This window comes from Archocentrus centrarchus, chromosome 12, assembly GCF_007364275.1.
Source record: "Archocentrus centrarchus isolate MPI-CPG fArcCen1 chromosome 12, fArcCen1, whole genome shotgun sequence".
Lineage (NCBI taxonomy): Eukaryota > Metazoa > Chordata > Actinopteri > Cichliformes > Cichlidae > Archocentrus > Archocentrus centrarchus.
Window position 1 is genome coordinate 7,599,506 of NC_044357.1, and position 18,612 is coordinate 7,618,117.

General features: G+C 43.4%; 2 protein-coding genes across 3 annotated transcripts in view; both read left to right on the forward strand.

Moving 5' to 3' along the window:
• Positions 1 to 5,574: 5,574 nt before the first annotated feature.
• On the forward strand, positions 5,575 to 15,115 carry LOC115789726 (mucin-5AC-like). The gene is made up of 3 exons (XM_030743238.1): positions 5,575 to 5,959; positions 12,470 to 15,057; positions 15,089 to 15,115. The coding sequence occupies exons 2-3, from the start codon at positions 13,285 to 13,287 to the stop codon at positions 15,113 to 15,115; spliced, it is 1,800 nt and encodes a 599-aa protein (XP_030599098.1). The 5' UTR covers positions 5,575 to 5,959; positions 12,470 to 13,284.
• LOC115788998 (protein INSYN2B-like) overlaps positions 15,064 to 18,612 on the forward strand; it is a 33,389-nt gene continuing 29,840 nt past the window's right edge. Inside the window, exons 1-2 of one of the 2 annotated variants that reach the window (XM_030742141.1) lie at positions 15,064 to 15,073; positions 15,132 to 16,244. In XM_030742141.1, coding sequence (XP_030598001.1) covers positions 15,151 to 16,244 — 1,094 coding nt within the window. In that variant the 5' untranslated portion in view covers positions 15,064 to 15,073; positions 15,132 to 15,150. The other variant, XM_030742142.1, reaches the window with a different exon arrangement.

Below are 18,612 nucleotides of genomic sequence, written 5' to 3' on the forward strand. Positions count from 1 at the left end.
GTGCTGAGGTGGAAAGAGTGGACACTTTCAAATACCTGGGAGTGACCATCTCACAGGACCTGTCCTGGACTCATCACATAAACATCACTGTGAAGAAGGCCAGACAGCGTCTCTACCTCCTCAGGCGGCTGAGAGACTTCAAGCTCCCACTCAAGGTGCTCAGGAACTTTTACACCTGCACCATCGAGAGCATCATGCGTGGGAGCATCACCACCTGGATGGGAAACTGCACCAAGCAGGACTTCATGGCCCTAAAAAGGGTGGTTCGTTCAGCTGAACGGACCATCAGAACCACCCTCCCCAACCTGCAGGACATTTACACCAAGCAGTGCAGGCTGAGGGCCATGAAGATCCTAAAACAGCCCAGCCACCCCGGACACTCTCTCTTCTCCCTGCTCCCATCAGGCCGGCGTTACCGCTGCCTGAGGGCTAAGACTGAAAGGTTGAAGAAGACTTTTTACCCACAAGCCATCCGTCTGCTCAACTCTGAGCCCTAACTGGACCATTATTGCACAATGTAAATATTATAATTTATAAAAGTGTGTATAGTGTATAGTATATAGAGTATAGTGTATAGTGTGAATTACTTTTTTTTTTTTTTTTTTATTCTTCTTATTTATATGTGTGTGTATATATGGTTGCAGGTACAAAATACATTTCACTGTGCATTGTACTGTGTATAACTGTGCATGTGACAAATAAACACTATCTTAATCTTAATCTTAATCTCTTAATGCACAGCACCACATGTGGCAAAGACCAAACACAGCACATCAGCACAAACAGCTCATACCAACTGGCAGCCATAGTCGTGGAGAGGTTGGGCTTGTTCTGCAGCCACAGAACCTGAGCTCTTTGTAGTCACTGAGTCAGCCATGAACTCCTCTGTATACCAAAGTATTTTAGAGTCAAGTGTGAGGCCATCTGTCCAACAGCTAAAGCTTGGCCGAAATTGCATCCTGTGACAGAACAATGATCCCAAACGGAACAGCAAATCCACAACAGAATGGCTGAAAAAGGAAAGAATCAAGGTGATGCAATGCCCCAGTCAAAGTCTGCTGTGGTGAGACCTTAAGAGAGCTGTGCATAAAGGAATGCCTGCAAACCTCAATGAACTGAAGCAACATTTCACTGAAGAGTGGGCCAAAATTCCTCCACAGTGATGTGAGAGGCTGATAAACTCATACAGAAAACGATTACTTCAAGTTGTTGCTGCTAAAGGTGGTTCTACAAGCTACTGAATCATGCAGTATGGTTATTTTTTCACAGGACTACACAAAAGTGTGATAACTTTCTTTTTCACATGACTGTAGTATGCAGTAAAGCATGAAATTAATCTTGTTCTTAGTCTCCCCTGAATCCCGTGGGCTTCAGGGGAGCTATGTGGGCTTAGCCAACCCAGAAGCATAACTTGCCCATTTAATAAAATAAATAAATAAAAAATAATAATAATACCCCCCTCTTCTCCCAAAGCAGACAGGGCCCTCTACTGCACAGAATTAACTCAGGTTGTGCAGCCACAGTCATAATACAGTCCCACTGCTTGTGAAAAATACCACACAAGCCCAAAATAATATAGCAGGCTAAAACCTGAACCTGCTTGAAATGCAATACAAAGAATGCAGGGAAACAATTTGATGGTGTACATGAAAGTAATAGCACAGACACACACTTTTACAGTATATTTGTAGTTTATCTTTGCAGGGCTATATGTGAGTTATAGATTTCACAGGGAGGCTCATGCAACATGTCTGCTGTTCTGATACTGTCTAAGAAAACCAAAATATTTCTGTTACATTAATTATTTTTTCTATGATAAAATCATGGTTTTATAGGTTTTAGGATATGGCTATTGCCAAATTCTAAAAAAGAAAAAAACCCAAAACATTTTTAAAGTCCTATCTTTCTAATCTTTGGCAAGCTGCACATCCTAGAGAGTAGTCTTTGATGTGTGCCTTAAAAACATCAAATGAAATGGACCAAAGCAGATCAGAGTGTTCATGGTTGCTGCATCATCACTTTTTCAGCAACATGTACCCTGAATATAAGAGAAAAGGTTTAAAAAAAAAAAAAAAGAAGGTTTGAATGAATTAAATCAGGAACGTGTGTCAGATTATTCTGTTTGCTGCTCTGCATCTGCATCAAATAAACCCTGTGGCCAGTGATTCATCTATTTCTGTGACATTTCTGTAAGACGCCTGGCATCGGTGACATCAGCAGTGCACTGACTCAGGGCTCATTTATCACAGAAAAAAAGAAAAACCTTTATCAACAATATGTTTACATCTTTATTCTAAGAGCTGCTAATAGTTAATAATTTAGTAGACATAAAACCCTTTGGGGTCCAATGAGTTAAAACAGCATTTCAGGGAAGTAGATTTGTTTTTGTTTCCTGGATCATTTTGAAAAGTGTGTTGTGATGCAACGCTGCCCAACACTTTATGAACAACATCCCCACCTGGTGGAAAGAGCCTTTAAAAGGCACCGTGTCCTGAGGCAATTTTATTTACCTCTATTAAAGCTAGAACCGCCATATGCTACACAGAATTTCATTGATCGAAGTAAAAGTGGTTTAGAGCCTCTAAACTATTTTGTAAATCACTTTCTAAGACTTATTATTTGAGGGTGGACACGAAGCCACGACATTAGGAATGATGCAATGTTTTGTTAGAGCAATAGCAGCAGCCAGAAACCTCTCTACTTTCACAGTCCATCTTCTCAGCCATTTATTATGTTGCCAAGCAGCATTTTCTCTCCTGACCTCCAGCCTTGTTTCTAGACAAGAGGACCGACACGGAAAGTCATTATTCAGCCCAGAAACAAAGCAGGAAAAGTTCCCTCATCCATCAAAGGAACTAAAGATCTTTGACAGTGTCCTGGGCTCTGCTCAGATCAAAGAGGGAGATGCCAGCTGTACTCAGGTCCGGCAAATGACTCGCCACCTCATTCATCCATCATGTTTGAAACTGAGATAGCAAAATAATAAAACCTTTTCAGGTAATGGCTACAGTTAGATATCACCATTAGACATGCCCCCTAGCCTCCAACCTTGTATTAGGCTGTGATTGATGACTTGATCTGAGTGTACATTATAGGATCTGCTTAAATGTTTTTGTGGCTGGGCACACACAAAGGCTGATTAATGAGTGCCACGGGAAACTAGTGGTGTTCTTTTGGTGGCTCTGTAGGCACTCTCTGAAAACAAGATTTGACTGGGTATATGCAGGCAGCCTTTTGGATTAGTTTGATAAATAATAATTACAGTCCCCCATCTAACCCAAGTGCATGGTAACTGTGGGCAACACAAAGTCAGAGAAAGGAAAGCAAAGGATAAAATGACAGTTATGTATGTAATATGAGTGCTACATTAAAATGTAGAATGTAGGATTTCTTGTAGCTTTGTGAGGCTGTACTTAGTCAGAGTGGTGCTTGCAGGTGTTTGGACATAAACTAGAGTATTAGCAAAAAGTGGAATTCCACTTCATGTTGGCACTATTAAGGAAAAAGTTAAAAGTGGGATTTGAGATTTGAAGTTGTGGACTACCAGTAACAAAATCTGGCTCTTCATAAAGCTGTGCACATGCAGCTCCCGTATCTGAGAGTCTCTTTAACTATAAAGAACTGCTTTTAAGATCTCCTAAAATGGATTGACCCTCTTGCAACTCCTGTATAATCCACAGTGAAGCATCTGAGATTGTAGAGAGCCTCAAACGTCATCAAAATTTAATGGACAATACGCTAAACACCACCTGAAGCTCTGCCAGCAGAAGCTCTTTGTTGTCTGTAAACTCAAGGTCTTCTCTTTAATCAGTAGTCTGCTCTGTCTGTTTAAATGCCTCACGGAGTCTGTCCTCCTGTCATCATCCTTCACTGCTCCATCTGCCGTTTCACCACACTGACAGTCTCCAACAGCCACAGACGTTGATTCTAACATTACTGCTCTTTCAACTCTTGGAGACGTCAAAGTGGCGTCGGTCGTGCAAATTGAAGCGCTCAATCCGACGCGTGACCCTGGATATCCTTTCAAACACTCTGTCACTCTGGGATGCAGATCTTGAGTGGCAATTTCCAGGCAAAGAAAAGAAGTCAAACTTTTTTTTTTTTTATCTTTTGTTGTATTTTTACATTAGTCTATCAGCCAGACTTAGGTTTACACCGCAGTGTGCAAAGATAATAAGTAAAATATAGTATATGTAGTTGTGCATGTAGCTGAAAGCCTTAACCTTGAGATTCATATGCATCCATGTATCACAGTACGTTATATCCTGTTCTATATCTATGCCGTGGTGGATGGCCTGTCCATTCAGCTCCAATTGCTCTAAAATCACTGAGAGTCATTATGCACTTTGCATGAAATTACACTTTAAATCCACACAGAAAAAAAGAGCAGAACATCTTAGAGATAAAAAAAAAAACAAGATTTGCTGGGATGTTAATGTAAGTCTGATATAGACAGAGGAGATAGGACAAGATAAGTGATCAGAGCTGATAAAATGGGATGAGATGTCTCAGCCCTGAAGGCATTTAGGTGTAGACTTTATCTCTCTATCTCTGCTGAGTACAGTGGTTTCTGCTGCCTTGCCTCAGGTAACAGCAGCCAGTATAGTGATGATAGGGTCGATGTACATCAATTGGTCTAGTCATGGAGCCCACCAAAAAAAGTGATCCTGATGCTCAGAACTTTAGACAGGAGAGGAGATGAGCAAAAACCTGTGATTGATGTAATACAGGTCAGTGTTTTTCCTTTTAATTTGCATCTGCAACACTTAAGCATGTTAATCCAGAGGCATAAAACCCACTGGAGCAGTTTAACCTTCATTGACTATGGATCTTTCTCTGCCTTTGAGGGCCATTGTCCATGTGTCTCTATTATCCTGCCGGTCACGGTTCCCCTGCTCTGCCCCCACTCATATGGGAGATATCTGTAGAATAATTCCACCTGTCTGTTCCTATCTTCTTCTTCCTACTTCTCTCCCTCTTCTTCCTCCCCTCTTCATGCCTGACCTTTCTGCATTCCTCTCCAGCTGACCTTGGTGTCCTGTCAGCTTGTTCCTTTTCTCCAAATCACGCTACCAGCTGCTATGTACCACCACTCTCCTAAACACCCCATGCTCTTCATTTCTACCCCCCACCGACTGCTTCTTTCCTCCATGTCCCTTAGTTCCGCCCCCTATATCACTTTGCTTCCCTCTCTCCTCCCCTCTCCTCCTCATGCTGTCTCCCTCTTCGCTCTCTGCAGCTGTACATACTCTGCTTTTTAATTAGACCGACTCACTAGCTCCATCTCCCCCTATCTTCTACTCTCCATCCCACTCTCCCCCCGCTCCTTCCCTCCCTCCTTTTGCTTACAAGGAGACAGTGGCTTGCATGGCGACACGGAGAGGAGGTCATGATGAAGAGATGCAGAGAGAAAAGGCGAGAGAGCAAAAAGGAGCAAGACAGGCAGAACTGAGAGGAGCATCTGAGAGGATAACTGCCTGTTTGCTCACTCTTCTCTTCTTACTCCCCCTCCTGTCCTTTCACTTCCACTCACAGAACAAACGCTCAGACAACTAGGTAGGCACAGCGGAGCTGAGAGCTGTGAGGGATGGATAAAAAGGTTCCCACGTGAAAGGCATGAATCTACGAGAAAAGAAGGGGGTGAAATAGAGGAAGACACAACCAGAGAGGAGGAGAGAGAGAGAGAGAGGAGAGACAGGAGAGAGAGAGAGAGAGAGAGCAAAAGAGGTGAGCAGGAGAGGAAAGGGAGACAAGAGAGGAACAGATGGACTCTGCACAGAGGAAGGGAAACGGTGCGAAGCTCACCGAGCAGCAGTGACAGAGAGGTGGGAATAAAAGCAAACATGAATGCCAGAGGGATGGAAGAATGGGAGGAAGCAACGTGAAGGAATAGCAGAGAAGAGGGAGCGGGCACTTGTGGGAGACAACACAGAGGGAAACAGGAAGAGAGAGAGATGAGGTATGTGTGACTCAGTTCTGTGTCCTGATGGAAGATAGTACAGCAATCTCATCAGCAGCCTTCTCTCAGCATCACCATAGAGATAGAGTGAGAAAAACCTGAGATGAGGAGAGGTTTAAAAGCAGCGTACAAGTGTCTGTGTTTACTGCATGCAGTGGACGTTAGCAGTGAGGATATTTGACTTATTGTTTTGTTTTGGCTCTCAACATCCCGCTGAATTGTCCTTGCATGCGTGCACACACGTGCCTGCATACATTTTGTTTACGTGCTTGGCAGGTGTGTATGTGCACGTATTCTAGCAGTGGGGGTGTGCCTGTGCTTGTTTGTGTGTGTGTGTGTGTGTGTGTGTGTGAAATCTAGTGATTTCTGGATTTTTGCATTACTGCAGGTGTGGGAGTTATTTTCTGATATTGGGCAGCTTTATGAGAAGCTTTACAGAGTGAGAAGCTCAGATTGGTTTGTCAGCGGTGTAGCGTTGCAGATTCCGCCAGTGTGCTTTCATTGCACATTTGTCATGAGCAGGATTGTGTGTTCCTGTGTGTGTGTGTGTGTGTGTGTGTATGACTCTGTGTGTGAGTGTTTGGGGGTTATACACAGAAAGTTTAAGGAGGAGGCACTGAATGAGGGAATTCCATTTGAATGGATCTGTGTGTGTGTGTGTGTGTGTGTGTGTATGTGTGTGTGTGCACGTGTGTGTGTGTCTGTATTGTTCTGGTGACACGAGCATTTAAGTCTGCAGAGTCCTCCCAGGAAAAGTGTGAAATTATTAATGCATTAAAATCATATTAACATCCTTTAATAATATTCTCACAAATGTAGGAGTAATTGTTTTGGATAGTTGGCACATATGTTCTCACACACACACTCTCATGCATCCATACCTTCACATGCACACACGCACTCGCCACACACAGGTGCAGATTTTCGCGCACACATTTTCGGTGTGAAGAAACGCTGTGCTGTTAATCCTGACTGTTGTCGCACAAGTCTTTCCTCTTGTTCTCTCCCTCCTTCTGCTCTGCACTACTGTATCTTTCTCTTTCATCTTATCTCTCATCTTTAAAGAGGTCAGTTATCTCCGTCTCTCAGCTTTTCTTCTCTAGCCCTTTTTCTTTTCACACATTGCTTAAAAACCTGTCATCCATCGCCACCACTTCATTTTCTGTCTTTAAACCAGCACAAGTTAAAGTGTCCCTTTCTCAATTTTTTATTTCATGCGCGCACTCAGAGAATATGTCTGTTTGCTGGCCAGGTGTTTCCACTGGACTGACAGCATGTTGGCTTCATAGGCAACACGCTATGATGTACTCTTGGGACATTAGTTTGGACAGCAAAGTTGCAGAACGACAGCCCAGCAGAGAGTAACCCTTAGGGGAGTGGGCTGTGCTGCATACATGTAGCATGCTGCTGTGCACATGGACATGTCAGTCTGACCACAAGTTATGTGTTGTTGCTGAATTCACACAGAGACCTTGCGAGCGTCTCGGAAAATCTGTGGCAGAGTGGCAACGAGACACAAACAGTAGAACAAACAAACTAAACCAGCCAGTGAAGCAAGACAATTGGGCTGCAGAATGAGCACAAGAAAGAACAATGTTTACTCTGGCTTTCTTTCACAGACACCCAAACATTCTCAAATTTGCTCACAGTTGGCTAAGTACGCTTATCACCATCCACTGGCCTACATATAGGGATTTCATATTAGGCAGAGGATTTTGGTTGAAAGAGGACAGATGGAACAAATCATTTCTGGCACTCGCACTCAAAAAGATAGAAGTAATCCAGCCATCCTCGAAGAAAACTGGAACAAGTAGGGTGTCCTCTTTAGTAATAAGCTGGTGAGTAACTTTACATATGATTACATATTATGCATGTTTAAATGATTTTTAAAGTCATGGTAGCAGCAGAAGAAGTGGAAGAATTTGCTACCCGAGCTGAGCAGAGCATGCAAGGAATAAAGCATTGAAAAATCATTGTGGATTATACAGATCTGTCATTAAATATAGTTTTAAGATATTGAGCATTCTGCATTATTCAGAGTTTTAACATTTCTGACACAGATTCAGAGACTTAGTTTTCTAAAACTAACCAGCTTTTCCAAGTTAAGACATATCAGATGTATAAAGTGGAGAGGAACTAACAGTAATATCAGGTCAGAATCTCACGGTAGCAGCAGAAACATATAGTAAACAAAGCCTGGCCTTCGGGAGAAAGATATCTGAATCCAGGCTAGTTTTGAGATATTTTCTCGAGAACACCAAGACAGTGCCGCCCATTTACTTCTTGTGAGGATATGGTGGGAAATTTTGTTCCCAAAGAAAAAAATTGTTCATACAAATCTGTTTGTAACTTTTTGACTAATCGTTCTAACAAACAGACAAACAAACCAAACCAAGCATAAAATCAACTTGATACAATTGGATATTAATTCTGTAAATGATGTTCCCATTTAGAAGAAACTGGGGGATAAGGAAGGCTGTATTTCAGATTGAACTGATAGCTACCAGGTTTTTGCATATTCTGAAGCCTTGAATTTGAGACTTTAACCTTGGTCATGCAGGTATTTGAGCTAGACATGGTGAGAGAGTGGAGGGTCTGACTGGAAGCCCAAAGACACTGTCAGCTCATATACTGCTTTATCAGCAGATGACAAAGATGAAAGATGATAAAGCCTCACCAATTTTATCATCTATTTCACTTTAATTTGCATCATAATTTACCAAATGAACGCCTTATTATATAAAGAAACCTTTTACACTAGTGATTTACACGATAAGCTTGTTACGAACATGTCTGTTGAGTTTTTAGGGTCTTTTTGCAGCTGGAAGAGTCTCCCTCTGCAGGTCATTAGAAATAATGCAACTTTGTCCTCGCTTTTTCAGAACAGGAGGCTGCGTATGTCGCCACTGTTCATGCACGTTGCATATGTAAGAAGGTAGTGGCTAACTTAGAGTTAATAGTGAACATGCTGCTGTCAGCACCGACAGACTGTGCTTGACCATCCTTTTTACGCGAACCTTTGCAAAGTAGCTTTCATCTAGAGGCCAACACTGCTTACGTTCTCTGCCATAGTGGTTACCATGTGGGCAATAACTTTATTTTGTAGAGTTTGATTATATAAAATTTCTGTTGCAGCTAGAGCTTGACAAAATATGGCTTGCCAAGATTGTAGCTGGCCAAATTGGATGCCAGTAGCCTACATAGCCATAATCAAACAATCCAGCATTTACATTTAGATGCTGTTACATAAGTGTCTGACAGGAATGACAATGGCTGTGTTCACTGTGTTGCCTTGGATATCTAATGAATTAAGAATCATAATTTAATTTGTGTTTGTTTAATTTAATTTGCTGTTAAGCTTGATCGAACTTGAGACTTTCATCAGTCAGAGGCAGCGACATCAGTGGTACCGTTTCCTCCTTTAAGTACCAGCAATGAAGACAATGCTTTTCCTTGCTTTGCTTACATCACATATTCCCTTGCTTCTAATAACAATATGTTAAAGGTATATCATTTTATGCTGTGTATGAGTCCTTTTTTGGCAGAGCACATTTATGCACGTCAAAGTCTTTTGTTTGCATTTTTTAATATGCTTGCGGGTTTTATGGTATTCGATAAAACTGAACATCCCTTTGTTTGAGAGATTGCTACGCTGTACTACACTCAGTGCTTACCTAACAAAATAGTCATCTGCAGGCAACTCCCAAGGAGCTGTTCTTGAACTGGAAATCTCTTTGGACAAGAACACAAACACCAAAATGGCTTATGCATTTTGCATCTTTTCTCTGAGCTGACTGTGGTGTAAATTTCTCTGACAGAGCACAGGTATAACTCTTAACCTCCATGTGCTTACAGGACCAATAGCTGATCATATAGCTTTTCTAAGTTCCTCTCCACTTCTCCCTTAAATGCCCTGACACGCTGATGCTCCTGATTTACCACTTCACTGAACCCTAACCATGACATTTCCTCTGCTGCCAGGGGTTGCTTCCTCCTGCGTTTGCTCCCTGTTCCCCCTACCTCTGCCTGCCTGTCGCCCTCCGCCTCCTCCTCCCTCCTACTTATTCCGATTCCTACTCCTCTTGCTTTGCTATGTGTCTCATAGCATCTCTAAATATATCCGAGCATGTCTACCTCCTCTCCTTCCTCTTCCTCTTTCTGCCTCCTCTTCATCACAGTCCTCCCTGACAAATTTTAAGCATGCCTAGACAATCTGATCCGACACGTCTTTACATAACAATTCAATCCATGACACCTCCCATCCCCTCTGCATAGTTAGACCCAAAAGTGCATTATTGGCATGGATGCAGTTCTAAACATCCTTGAAATAGTCAGAATGTTATTATATCTGTGCAGCCATTCTTGACGTCTTCTATTTTGAATCCTCAGATGCATTTCTAAGAGTCACAACAGCTTAGCACAGGATGATCAGATGTGACCTTAGCTTTTTCATCATAGACACACACACACACACACACACACACACACAGGAAAAAGAATAGAAGACTATATTCACAGCAAAGCCTTCTTGGAGATGTAGGCAGATAGCAAAGACACTATAGTAAATCCTAAATAATAACCGCTAAGAGTTATGACCCTTGCTGGCATTATGCCATTGCACACCTTCCACCTCTTCCCTGGTGATTTATCTCTTGTCTGCCAATAAAGCTCAACACGGAAATGTCACATGTGCAAAAGGGCTGCCCTCAGCCCCAGCAGTAAGCCCATGCAGCATTAAGAGAGGGTCTGGATTCATTAAACTGTCAGCGTAAATTTTGATCCGAGCGTAGTTTGCAGAGTGAGGGGGATGAACTGTGGAAAGCAGGGGGTATGGGACAAAAAGAGGCAGCAGAAGCAATTGCAGCAAAGCATTTGGTAGATTGAGAAATAAAGATAGAAAGATACGAGAGATGGAGCTGAAAGAAAAAAAATTAGGTGAAGGGCCAGATGAGAGAAAGATGAAAGGAAGGTGTGCTCAGGGTGACACGTCTAGAATGAGTAAAGGTAATGGCCCTACAATACGTAGAGGGAAATCTGTCAGGGTGAAGGTTGAAAGGCTGCTTCTTACAAAAGATGGGTAGCCCCGACAACCCGAGTGAAACTGGATATTAATGAAAAAATAGGAGGGGTGGAGCCACAGATTTATCCAGGGAGAAGTGAGAAAGAAAATCACTATCAAGGTCAAATGAACAGAAGCCACTATGCTAAAGATGAACCGTAGCTTTTGGTTTTAAGCCTCCGTAGCGCAACGTCATCGACATCCACATCTGAGAAAATGTGTACCTCCACCCAGAGTCATTTGGTTTTTCGTGTGATTCATAGTTAAGCGGCTCATCTGTATACATGGCGGTGATAAGAAAGTAAAATGAGAAGGAATCCCGCGGTTTGTTTCTAAATCCATTAATATATCAGAGTGTGCTTGGTTGCTATTTCCCCTCAAGGCTCTATCTGCTGTGACTTTAATCATAATTAATCCTAATAACCATGTTTTTAAAGGGGTTGACAGGGGGGGCGCAGTTGTGACAAAGATCCTCCTCTTCAGTGGAAAGAAAGAGAGAAAGCGAGGAAAACAGTGGATGTAAATAAAAGTGGCAGCCCCTCGGGTATCTCTCTCCCTAAATAACCTGGGAGCTGTGAAGGAGTCACTAATTACCCCTCCCACAGAAGATGGGGGAGAACAGAGTAACAGCCAGTCACACTCGCACACAGAATTAGCCTGAGCCTGTCAGTGTCAGAGGCTATCACGAGAAGATAACAAGGAACAGATCCATAGATCGTGTAAGGCAAATGACAGCATCACGCCCGACTGCCTGTTTCACGGAAAGGAAATGAAGTGATATATACTGCGTGTATCAAGGCCATAGATCGTCAAAAACAGAGCGCAGAATCAGGGTGACGAGAACATACTACTAACTACAGCACGGCGGACAGACTGTCACAAAATGACCAGATGAATCAGAAAGGATGTCACCATGGCAGATCATCAAGAACTGATAACAGGGCAACAGACTGTAAAACATGGAGGAAAAGAGAAATCTGAGGAATATGACAACAGTCACATTATGTGCCCATGAGCAAGAAGTAAAATCCAACGCCGAAATTATTGCTGCCACTAAAATACAGCTACTTTTAACAATCCTGAAAGGAAAGAGTATAAAAAAGAAATAAAACATTATGCACCCTCCACCCCCCCAGGCCAGTGTGAATAGGCTTTAATTACAATCTCTTTTCACTTGTTTTCAGTTTATATTTCTCCACTGCTGATGATACACCTAGCTTTTTTTTTCCCTTTTCCAACCTCCAACCTCCTTTTAGTACTTTTTCTGAATTCATGCCTCCTTTTCCCATTCTGTGTTGACCCTGCTCTCATGCATTTCAAAATAGCTGCCTATCGTACATCTTCTTCATTATCCGGAGGAACGAGCACATTGTGTTTCGATGGAAAATTGAAGCACAATGATATGGAAACAATTACAGTCTCTTATTCCTTTCTCTCTCTCCTCTCTTTAGGAACTCGTGCTGCCTTCGACCATGAGAGAATGAGTCACAGAGAGAAGAGCTGAGAAAAGAAAGAAAGCGCGAGAGAAAGTGATAGAAATCAAAAAGGAAGCAGGAGAGACCAAAAAAAAAAAAAAAACGTAAAAAAAAAAGACAGGTCATTATGGGAACGCAGTCAAGCCCATCCCATGCTTTGGTCATCCAATCTCCTGAGAGCCCAAGGGACAAAGCAGGTGGAGAAGGAGGGGCTGCCAAGTAGACGAGCCAATGTGATGGACAGACAAAGGATGGACAGGCTGCATTCCCTTCCTCTCCATTTATCTGCAGGTAACCTCCCTGGCCTTCTGTTCTTCCTCCTGGAAAGTTAAAGAGAAATGTGAATAAGAGGCAAAAGTGTACAACTTCAGAAGACATGAAACAGCATGGACATTTTAAAGAATATTTGATGCTGCATATATTTATTTTTATATAAGAGTTTAAGCAAAGTTTAAGAGAAGAGTTTTCTGACAGAGATCTATACTATACCTTGAATTGGGAAAATGATAATCCATCCTTTCTTGAGGACAATCTTATTTGCAAAGGAAGTCCTTGGTGTACAGACAAGCTGAGCAGCTAAACACAATCCTGTATAAAGACTGCTATATATACAGTATTTTCTGGGATGAAACTGAAACTCAGTCAATTGTATAGATCTCTCACTGTTGCACTGAATATATAGTAATGGCGAGATCACTTTTCTTGTTGACACACTAACACAACAAGTTCTACACAACAGCAAACTGCCTTCACAGCCTGTGGATGTTGTGGGAGCGAGAGAGGCTAGAGAAATGGTGAGCAAAGAGCCCAACCACTTGCTCACAGGCCAAACCAATGGCAAGAGCGGCTTGGCAGACAAGCTGCCCGGGACAATGACTGTGCGCTCTGTGCTGCTCAATCGAGACTCCCCCGATATCGAAAGTCGCCTCAAGCGGCGCCGCAACCGCACCCACCAGGTCCGCTTTAAAGACCTGGAGGATGGTAGCAGCAGCAGTGGCAACAGTGGAACAGGGGAAAACAATAGCCATCAGAAGCCTGCCAAAGACTGTGACAGTCCACATCCTCTTCGCAAACACAGCAGCAGGTCCCCCCAGCCATGGACTGACAGGGAAAGGCCACAAACCAAGGATCTACCTGGCCGAACCTCTGTGGTCGGGGCTGTGCGTGGTGACATGGCAAGCACTATAGAGGTGGTGGCTGCTTTTTTAGCTCGAGCGCCTCCTCACCCATTGACACCTGGTCCTACACGTCGAACCTGGGCACCACCGCAGACGAACTCTCTAACCTTGCCAATGACACGCAGGCCCAGTATGAGCACCAGCACAGCCATTCAGACCTCCCCATGCCTGAAAAAGCCCCAGTCTCTCTCTTCCACCCACACACGTAGCCACAGCCTTGGGGACTCAGTTGGGGTGGATGGGGATGACGAACATGACTCTCAAGATGAGTTCCTTACTCACAACCATGTGTTGTTGCCTGCGTCCAAAGATCAGAATGGACCTCCTGACCCAGGGGATCGAACTGTGGTAGAACGAAGGTCTAAAGTATCAAGGACAGAAATTAAGTCTGCTGTAAAAACCTCAAGGCACAGCTGCCCCCCTTCAGTCCTTCAAAATGCTGAGCCATGTCACTGTTCCTCTGTATCCTGCCGAGATGGCACCAAACGTCAGGGAAGCAGCACCCCCTCAGTAGTCAGGAGGAGAAAGCGTCTAAACAGGACAACAAGTGATCCTGGAAAGGAAGTGCACTACTGCACCACTCCCACACAGACTGAAAGCCCTGGTCCATCCCCACCACCCTCAAATACCAAACTCTGTACCACTCAAGTTCAGACTGAGAGCCCTTCCCCTCTTTTAAATTCAAAGTACTGCACCACCCAGAGTCAAACTGAGAATCATCAAGCTCCACCTTTGAGTGCGGAACCACGCACGACCCAAATTCAAACCACCAGTACCAATTCAGCCCTACCTCCAAATGTTGAACAGAGCACTGCTCAAATACAGACAAGCTCTCCCAGTCACTCTTCTCCTGATCATAAACCTTGCACTACACAGACACAAACTAACAGCCCCTTTGCTTCCCCACCTCTAATAATATCACCCATCTCAGTGCAAACTCAGTCTGAGAAACCTGTATCCCCAACAGCGACTCCAGACCCTCCCACTACCCAGACAACTACTGTGCCTTACTGTACATCTCCCCCACCTACAAGTGCACCAATACAAACCCCTGAGCATTGCACAAAGCTACCTTGCACTTCTCCAGCCAAGCTAGCTTGCACCACCCCACCTCCACCCAAAGCACTTTCCATTCCTTGCTCTACTTCTGCACCTACTGTTACCCAACTCCCGGTTCCCTATTATACTGTTGTGTCCCCACCAACAACACCCAGCACAGCTGCGGTCTGCTCAAGTGCGTCCTCAGCTGCACCGCCATGCCCCACCCAAAACTGCACCCCCCTTATCTCAAGCTTGGTATCTTCCCCTCCTTTAACCCGCTCCACCCCAACCCCAACTATAACTCCCATTATAACTCCCATTGACATCACCAAGCATTCAACCACTGCCCCAAATGTAACACATCAACCACCATCAGCAGCATCAAATGCTACACATTCTTTAAATGTGACTCCCTGCACATTTGTAACTCAAACTGCCATGTCTTGCACCTCCATATCATATTACACAACTACACATCCAGTTGGTCCCCATGCACCTCACTTAAATCCAACTTCACCTTCTTATGCCACTGTCATTCAAACTGTCTCTCATTGCAACATCCCATGTCAAACTCTGCAAAATACCTCTTCTGCCAGCACAGGCATAACCCCTTATTCCTCCCCCATCCCGACACTAAAATCTTGCACTTCTCCGCCTCCGCTTGTGCAAACCTATGCGTCCACTCTTACAAATGTTCAACAATGTGCAACACCAACTAAAGCCATTCCTCTGTACTCTTCCACATTTCGTGCTGCACCACCGTACACCCCCCCTTCTCAGACCCCCTACAATGCTCAGGATAAGAGGGGCATTCGACTTCCACCTCCTCCTCCACCGCCTCCACCATACACACCACGAAAAAAGGGAAATGATCCGCCAGGTCCTGCAGTCCGAACACCCATGCTCAGGGCAGACAGCAAAGTCAGCAACAAAGATAAAGATAGAGAGAAGGAAAAAAAGGAGGATATAAAAGACTCACCAAAGCTCTGTGAGAGAGCCAGCTCTCTGAAGCACAGAGCTCAAACTCCGCCAGTCGCTGTGATGAAGGGAGAGAAGCAGTCCTCCTCCTCCTCCTCTCCTGCCAAGGCCTGTTTTAAGCCCAGCTGTCTTAGCTCAGCCCAGGCTCAGCTTGGGGCGCTACACAAAATGCTCTGCTCAGGAGCCAGCATCAGGCCCAACACCCCCAACAGCCAACATGCTCTCCCTCCAAATCAGCAGGGTTGCTCTGGATCCAGGGGCTGCTCTGCTTCTGGGGAGCGGCCTACAGCTGGGCCCCTGACTGCCACCCAGGCTGATACTCTGAGACAGGTCCAGGAAATTCTGGGAGGGTTGGTGTCTGGAGCCAGGTGTAAATTAGACCCATCCAGGGTGACAGAAAAGCTCTTGAGCCCCAACGGACCCCTGCATGATATTCGTAGCTTGCAGAATCAACTTCACAGCCTGGAGGGGGTCCTGGAGACCAGCCAGAACACCATTAAGGTCCTGCTGGATGTCATTCAAGACCTTGAGAAGAAGGAAGCTGAGAGAGATGGGTGAGGCTATATTTAATTTCAGTGATACAATTTACATAATGAAAAGGTGCACCTGCTTTGAATGCTATCAGATCATTAAATGACTGTTATCAGTTGTAATCTTTCAGAGGTATAGCTAGTAGGTGACCTCCTGTACCCACTAGTAAGCCAGGAGGTGCGTTATCGATCTTTCTGATCACTAGTAGATAGAAAGTGATTTAGTTTATGTAGGTCAAATGAATAACGCATATAAACTCTTCAATCTTTGTAAAATGTGATTGTGACTGTGAAAGGTTCTATTTCAATCAAAACTATGGTCTTTAGGTGCCTCTGTTGAGACTTTGGTAACTTTGGAGCTTAAACAGAGTCAAACAGCAAGTCAACAATAAACTTTACTTCAAAAATAATAGAAAACAAAGAGGAAACACAGGTCTCATATACTAGTACCCAGGGTCATCTGATTTATAAAAGCGACATCTTCTCAGCCCCCTAGTCTGGCCTTATGTTGCTCTTTAAAGTAGAAAGTGCATTCCTTAAATGAAATAATAATGGCCTAGTAAGCCTAATGGTTGATGGCCATCTACTGGCTGTATCTTTTGGCACAATAAGAACTGATAATGGACATTTACAGTTTTTCTCAAAACACGCAGCAAACACTATAGTTAACCTGCCAAAGACAGTAACTTGCCCCAAACCTTTCAAAATTAGGTTTTGTGTCAATGAATAAGTCACTGCTGCCAAAGAGACAAGTTTATTTGACACTCTGTAAACCAGAGTCATCACAATGTTTCAGTATTTTGTCAGAATAACTCTAGAAGTACATTTGTTGTCTTCTGATTCCCCTAAAAAGTCTTATCCCACATGTTTCTACTGACACTAAATAACTATACTGCACTAGACTGATTATTCAGAACATAACTGAGTGCTATTGTGTCTTGAAGTGAATTCAGATGATGATTTATCATGCAATGTTTACTACATACTTTGTAAAGCAAAAGTACATACACATTAGCATGGAAATTAATGAATAAACATTTTCCTGCAATTATCATAAAACATGGTAAACTACAGTAAACAGACCTTAAAATGTACACATAATTGCAAAGAAAAAATTGCAGAGATTATCATCGCTGAAGGAACATACTGTGGAAACAAAACACAGCGTGGAATCACTGGACATCCTGTTACTCTGCTGGCCACAGATTCTCAGCCAGCTCACACCTAATGTGCTCCCTTTCAGTGTAATGGAGAAAGTACCATCGTATGCTGCAACCATCCTCTGCGCTCTCCTGTATCTTCATACATAGCTGGCAGGCTGCTGCCCCTGTAAAATGAGGCTCTTCCATGTTCACAAACTGTTGTGACTCTGTTGCACTCAAGCTCTGTAAAATATGTACTTACACCTGGGTCACCAGATTTTGACTTTTAGATGGACTATTCTGCATGTAATGACTTACATAATGTAGTGCTAAACTTTTCAACCAAAGAGAAAAACTATCTCTTCGATTGCAAAGATGGGCCAAAAGTTGTTGAGATGTTAACAAAGAGGAATATTCTCGTTGATGCTCGTGAAGGTTTGCAAATACTGTTTTTGACACTTTTGATTGTTATTCAAGAACTAAACCAAAGCAGGGAAAGACTGAAACTTGTTGCACCCAAGCTCTAAAAAATCTACATACGCAAGACATACGCAAGACACACGACATGGGTTCAGCAGATTTTGAGGGTTCGATGGACTGTTCTGTCTACTCTGACAACAAAGACATATGCAACAGATGCTGTTTGAACTGCAGACAGTTATGATTAGTCATTTGCCTAAATGTGCTCAAACATTTGCAATTTGCTAACAAAGACTTAGAAATATTCTTTCTGAGGTGCGGAAGAGCAGAAATCTTCTCAGGTGAAAGATAATGCCTGCACATCAGCTCCAAACTGTTTTAATCTGCAGTGTTTTAACACTTATCGGGCTTTTGTCAGATTGCAGCACTGACATAATAAAATGCTTGTAACTGCTGCCTTTTGAACAACTGTTTGAAGACTTCTGGTTAGCCCTGGGCTAACCTAAATGTGGGGTTTTGCAAAGGCTAGGGTCTAAGCTAGCTATTTTAAAAAAAAAAGGCTCATGGCCCTTTTATAATCACATGGCCAGGAATTAAATTCTAGAAATTTCACACTCTAGGGAAGATTGCCCAGGATCACACTGTTGTTCTTTGGCACCACATGCCCAAGGTGGCTTTCAAAGGTAGCGTTAACAGTAGTGTGAAAGGTGTTATAGCCTGGGGTTAAATCAAGATCCTCGAAAGGGGCTTGTTTGGTTTTAAAAGTAATATGAGAGGTCTGGGCTAAAAGAGGAACTATCCCCCATTTGAAGCTGTAAATGTGCAATGAC